The sequence below is a fragment of the Malus sylvestris genome, chromosome 10 (assembly GCF_916048215.2).
Source record: "Malus sylvestris chromosome 10, drMalSylv7.2, whole genome shotgun sequence".
NCBI lineage: Eukaryota > Viridiplantae > Streptophyta > Magnoliopsida > Rosales > Rosaceae > Malus > Malus sylvestris.
The window spans coordinates 30,431,156-30,438,007 of record NC_062269.1 but is presented as its reverse complement, the minus strand read 5'-3'; the positions used below and the strand labels follow the sequence as shown (position 1 = coordinate 30,438,007).

General features: G+C 39.8%; 1 protein-coding gene across 1 annotated transcript; it reads right to left on the bottom strand.

Moving 5' to 3' along the window:
• Nucleotides 1–584: 584 nt before the first annotated feature.
• LOC126584735 (transcription factor bHLH155-like) lies at nt 585–6,455 on the bottom strand. Its single transcript, XM_050249064.1, has 11 exons — nt 5,245–6,455; nt 4,750–4,920; nt 4,421–4,505; nt 4,258–4,299; nt 3,653–3,712; nt 3,304–3,423; nt 1,941–3,131; nt 1,746–1,847; nt 1,458–1,598; nt 1,156–1,281; nt 585–949 (listed from the first exon to the last, which is right to left on the bottom strand). Exons 1-11 carry the CDS (start codon nt 5,337–5,339, stop codon nt 860–862), a joined length of 2,223 nt encoding a protein of 740 aa, XP_050105021.1. The 5' UTR covers nt 5,340–6,455; the 3' UTR covers nt 585–859.
• Between the last annotated feature and the right edge of the window lie 397 nt (nt 6,456–6,852).

Genomic DNA, 6,852 nt, shown 5'->3' with positions numbered 1-6,852 from the left:
TAAAACAAAAATGAATGTTTGCAGGATCGTCTCATTTTGTTACGTCTACGCAAGTTCACGGGTAACAACACAAAAATGAACTCCTGCAGGATCGTCTAATTTTTTTGAACTTTGAAGAGGTTCTATGAGTTGTATAAGGAGTACCCTCATTCAACCCATAAAACCTCTTCAAATTTGAAACGAGAGGTTCTTTATCACCACCATCCTGCAAACATTGTTTATCACATCATACAACTTACCATGGTGGCTCCGTGCTTGCCAACCATATGGCCGTTCCGTCTGTGCATGTCAACCTTGACAGCGGCCATAGTATTTTTGAAAACCCAATGTACTACCCCAAAAACCATTTCCTATCACCCACGGTCACCAGTAGCTTATAAGGACGCCTGCGGGGTTTGGACTCAGTTGTTGGGATGGAGCTACAAGTAGCGAGCGAAATCCATAATCTGGGCTTGCAAGTTTAGATCATTTTAGTTAACTCGGTTAGTCTACTCTATTAGATCGGGAGCTGCTATTGACATTCCAAACCAAATTCCTGACTTTTTGGAGTGGTAACAACAATTACCAATTAGAAATCGAATCCAAAAGTAGAAATGAATATATTTATCTTTAAACTCGAAATGGTACAAGTGACACAAGTTGCTACAGAAAAGAGGGAAAATAATAAATGGCAGCTTCACACACTACAGAGTGAAGGGGGGAAAATTGCTCCCACGGCTTTTCACTCTTGTTCTTTTCAATTAAAAGGTGTGTTCAAACAAATGAAGAAAAGAAAACCGTAAATTCCAATCAGAAATCACAAACGACTCGCAATAATTTACAAAATAACCTACAGAGACACTCCACGAGCGAGACAAGGTTATAGCTGTTGCGTAGGATTCTTGGGCTGTAATATCTGAACAAGAGACCACAAGATATCCATTCTGTGTATGCTTCTGTTGTTTTGCCCCTGCAGTCATTTGGAATTCAAAATTAGGTCATGACAATAAACACCAGACGCAAGCATACTAGCTCTTATATTCTACGCTCAACATGCAGGTCCCACGGGAATAGATACTAGCAAGTTTAGCAAATGCTTGTTTTTATAGGTAAGTCGAAAAGCCAATCCATTTTAGAAATGTCAACATTTTAAGCGTTATTCCATACGGATCTTACCTCAACCACAAAACATATCCATGTCTTGTCACCACGGGCTTCTGTCACACCTTTTAAAATTGTCAGACCTGAGCTCCTGATAGCCTCAGCTATCTCTAGAAAATGACTGCATTCTTCACACATCAGCTGCATGGGGAAGAATTCTTTTAGTACTGAGAATTCGGTAAAGACAAACAAATTCATATCGGAAAAAGATACAAATCAATAAGCTTCATCATCGGACTGAACTAGACATGATCAAGCACATCTCCGGAGTTCATGTATAATAAGGACAGAAACACTCGCTAAGAAGTATTATATACCTCTACAACCATCTGTCCATTCTTGTTGAGATTCTCCACTATTATTGAACAAACTTTCAGATTGCCACCCACCTCCACTGCCCAGCTTGATCCACGTTCATAATTGGAGGATCCTAGCATGCTTGCTTCCTTCGGACACAACTGTGAATTAAGCATTATGATTAAGTAGATAATAAACTATCGCAATAAACATTATATATTCTTGGTGATGCTTGGTAAACTAAAAATGAAGGTTGAAAGTTGACAAATAATCCCAGGCCATAATATACTTCCAACCAAAACATTTACCTTTGCATCAGCACATTTATTTAGTTTGTCAGCATGCTTAGTGACGCTTTGTAGAAAGAGCATGTGCTTGATTGTGCGCTCCAGCAGTGAATCAATACTGCACTGTACAGTTAACATGAAACTTTTAGCACATATAGTATGAATAAGAAACTTCTTTCACAAGGCCCAAAACTAGAAAACAGTTTGGAAAACCACCTTTGCTCCAGTAGGTATTAACTCCCGCAGTTCCTTAATACGATCTTGGATCAATTGCCGGTCCCTTGGCCTAGGTCTAGAACTTTCACCAGGTCTTGCCCTCTTCTTGCTATTTTTGGACGGTCCAGAAGACCTCTCCAGCTGCTCACTACAAGCACTAGGACAAGGTGATGAAAACCATTTTGGAGATATCACCCCGCAAACCCCTGATGAGCTCAAGCATTGCATGTCCTCTCCAGTAAGAGAAGGCTGATCAATGGAATAATTTTCAGAATCAATTGTATGGGTAATACGGCTAGAAGGCTCTGGACATTTTTCAGTTGTCAAAAGGGACTGCATTGATTTACAGAATGATTTTTCACTTTTAACAAGACTGCCACTTTGGCAAACATTAGCCACTACTGCTTCAAGAAGATGCTCTTGACAAGAAGCGGATGTCAACTGGCTAGTGTTCATCCCCACAGGTATCTCAGGAGTAATTCTATCTCCATTCTTCCCCGCTACCCAATCAAAATAGTTACCCTGATTCAGAAAAGCTGGTCCAAGTGCTTCATGCAGCTCACAGCCAGCAGGGAAGGTCATTGATGTACTAGATGTGTCCATGTGACCTGATTCAGTTTGAAACTCCAAGTTTTCCAGGCCCTTCTGAAACTTAACAACCGAGGGTTCACTTACATGCAACACCTCTTTCTGGTGAAGATCTACCCTGTCCACATTAATCCTTTCATGTGCAGTAGAGTCGAGAAATGTCGTAGGTAAGTCTGCAAAATCACATAAATTTACAATGTTAACAGGATCATGTGATAATGGATGGGCATAGATCATCGAGGCCATTCCAGTATCTTTGCAGCCACTACTCTCCCCTTTACACTTCCTGCTATCAAGTAATTCTACACCTACTAGTCTGTGATGCTCCATACTGAGAGGGCTTGATTTTGACTGAGGTAGTTTGCCAATCTCAACACACCCGAAGTTGGATGACTCAAGTCCTCCATGCTTATTAGCCAGTTCAACTTCCTCTTTCAGACAATTTTCGGTCAGTGAAGAAACGTAAGAACTATCATTATCTTTCACAAGATGTGGGAAAATGGACGCCCAAATATCGGAGCTTTCTCTGTTTGTGGCTGTATCTAAATTATTTACGCAATCAGGAAGAACCCCTGAAGCCAAACCTTCCAGAGATATATTTGTCTGAGGCAAAAAAGAAAAAAAGAATACCAAGTGTCAGTGACCTTATCAATCTGTTTCACAAGAAAATTCAAAAATAAAGTGCTTCACTTATGTACACATATAAACCAGGTCGCCACATGCACACAGAGAGAGAGAGAGAAAGAGAGGGGGGGGGGGGGAGAGAGAGAGTTACCGAGCATACTGAACTGTTTATGCTAGATTGCCTTGGATTAAGGATATGCTCTATTGGGAAATCTTGAAGAGTCTTAAAAGCATCTGTGATTTGAGATATCAGCTTCACATTTTCAGCTACCTGCACCTCTCAAACAAAGGTAAGGGAAAATGAGTGTACATTTGAAATATATATAACTTGAAAGCATAAATCCCTTATTCGTATGGTCACCACAGAATTATATAACAGAGTTGCATGGACTAGAATCGTAACATCTTCATAGCTATAACACTCAACAAAATTAAGAAATAAGCACATGCTATCCCATGGACTAGAATGGTTAAGTTATTCACCAAAATTAAGAACTTACTTTATTCAAAGAACCAAGCTGTATAACTCTATGCGGAACAACAGCCACAACAACAATGGTCTACAGGAAATTGTAAATAGTTTAAATTAGCATGACATCCAAAATATCCTAGAAATCATAATCATATTAAAGTACAATGCTTATATAAGAGAAAAAAAACTTGTTAGTGAGAGTGTCAAAAACCCAAACAAACTTGCATTCACATCTAACCAGCCATCAGCTACCGGTCCTGTACAGTTATGGAAATTTTAATCCATTTCTTACCTAACAAAAAATTAAAATAAAATAAAAACTTTTGCTCGAGGACTAGCAAAAAGTAAGTTTGGGGATATTTGATGAGCGCAAAATGTACTACTTATGAATATTATCATTCTGGTCAATGGACGGAGAAAAATGTTTCTATGAGAGTAAACAGATGCCTATGTCAAACTAATAAGCAAATAAAACATATTGCAGGCAATGACATAATTTCCATATTTTCTCTTATTATGAATAGGCCCTGAAGAAATAACATTAATTAACAAGTGTAGTATCTCATCAGTTATCACAACTTCAAACAAAATCAAACAGAGAGATGAGAGAGAGACGGACAGAGAACAGCATACCCTTATGCCAGCTGAAAATTGACTTTGCCACCCATCACAGTACTGAAAACACCCAAAACATAAAATTGATAACAATAAATGGCTGCAACGATGAATCGATAACACCTTTCAAAGTAAAACTATGCTAATCAGTACTATTACTGCAAAGTATTAAACCATTTACCTGAAATGGTGAACAGTTATTCTTAACAAGATCATCAGCATAAATCCATTGATGCTCCCCAGTAACCGCCACCTGTCCAACAATCCTGAAGGTAAAGAATAAAGGAAAGAATTAACGCAAACTAAAAAGTTTTTATTCTTTTCCTTTTGTTTTTTCCATGCTCTCAGGCTATCAGCTACCGTAATTAGATAGATGCTAACAGGAAAGACAAAAGGTGAGAATAAATAAGTTTTACAAAAATACTAGCAACAGTTATTGAATTTACAGTTCTTCAACCAAAACTCTGAGAATACGCATTATGATAACTAGAAAGTGACAAGAGTAATTACCCTTCCCCCAGATTATATACGTGGCACGACATTTTTGCCACAGCTAGCCCGAGGGGATCGTGTGAATAATGGCTATCATGCAATTTATCCATAGTCTTACTGAAGCACCTATTCTCGGAGGAATGTTGTTGCTCACAGTTGTCAAAGTAAGCATCCTCGCAAGTCAGCACCCTGCATAATGCAGCACACCCCATGTCAAAATATTACGAGGGACGCATAACTGCGTGTATAATTCATTAAAAGGAGCTAGACATCTACATGCAGATGAGAGAAAATAATGACTTGGGTACTACTTCTCCTCCAACATTACCTTCTTTCACTACTAGTTTTTGTTTTCGCTTTTCGGGTTGAATTAAATTCACTTACTCTCAACCAAAAAGAACAGAGGCAAAAGGGGTTTAATTCAAGAACCACATAACACATACTAACACACACACAAATTAGAAGTGAAAATAAAAGTGCATCAGTAACAAGAAAACAAGTACAAAAACTCACATTCGAGCTCGGTGCTTGAGTTTCCAGGAAACGGCGTAGTTCCACTCCGTATTGAAGCAGAGGCTTCTCAGAATATTGTGCAAGTCAGTCCCCATCTCCTCCCCCAAAGCTTTATTTTTATTTTCCTAATCAGCCTCTAAACAACAAACACCCAAACAAACTAATCCCCAACCCAAAATTTCAATTTTGGCGCCTAACTTGGTGCTCTAACTTCCCCTATACGACCCTCTACCCGCCTGCTTCCTCCGTAAGCCCGCTCGCCGCTTTAACGGAGGTCCTACCGCCGCTAACAGCAACCGATCCGATCCCATCCCCCTCACTCTTTAACCGTAACCTCCGCGCTCCGCGGCCAATACACCACGCTTTCCTCAATTCCCCTCACAGACTCGCAATCCCAAACCCTATAACTACAGAGTCAGAGGTATCGTTGCAGCCTCTGTAATCAGCCATGAACTTGTACGGAAACATCGAAAGTGCTACAAAATAAAATCGAACAAAAAAATTAGAGAAATTGAAAACTCCCCTCGCAGCTTCCTGACGAAACTTTAACTCGAAACGCGATCGATTTGAACCCTAGCGTATATCCGAAGACATGGATCTCTCACAGCAATAACAAAAAAACGTGCGAAATTTTGAAAATTTAATTTCTGGGAATTGTTCGGATTTGTTCACACAGAAAGTTTCAGATGAAGATCTGAGAGTTCAGCAGCAGCTCGCTGAAAAGAGAGAGATAGGAGTAGCTCCGAAAGCTGGAAGCTTTAGCTGCGAAATGTATCAAGTGTAGCAAATTTCAAAGCTTTGAGCTGAATTGGCAGCCATTTTTAACGACAATGCAGCTTTTTCGCTTTTTCTAGAGAGTGAAAAAAGTAGAGAGAGAGAGAGAGAGAGAGAGAGAGAGAGAGAGAAGCTTCAATAGCTTTCTTTTCTTTCAGAGAGAGAGTGAGAAAGAAGGCACTTTTGGTCCGAATTGCGACTTGTTTAATATAAGGTGTTTACCTTCGCACGCTGTTCATTTTAGCTTTTCTTTCCTAAACGTGCACCGTCGTTTGTATATAGTGCGCCGGACTATCTACAGTACGCATCCCTGGGTGCTCACTGACCGGTTGCCACTAAAAACCCTTTCGTGTTCCTACTCTGCCCATCCTGCGCACTTTAGCACGTACCACCTTTGTGTTTTGAGAGTGTGAAAAAGATGTGAAAGGTTAAGGAAAAATAGTGGCTCAAGGCCCAGGAGGGAGGGAAGAGTGGTGAGGAATTGGGGAGTTTATTTATATATATTGAGATCAAATTAAATCTTTAAATTTGGGGGCTATGAGTACACTTTCTAGGTAGTGTCCTTTGATGGCAAACAACATGATGCCCATGTGAGGAAATTGATCCTTATCTTGCCCTCAATTTTCAAGGGTACAATCCCCACCTCTTTCACAAACCAAACAACAAAATCCAAAGCACTTATCCCTCTCTCTCTACTCATTTTTCACAATGATTTTATTGCCCCAAAGTTGGGACATTTTACACCGCCCTCATTTTCCAATGTTCCCTTTCTTACATGAGAGATGTTGACTCTCATAAATAGGACTCTCCAGACCATCTGACATCTTATGTTTT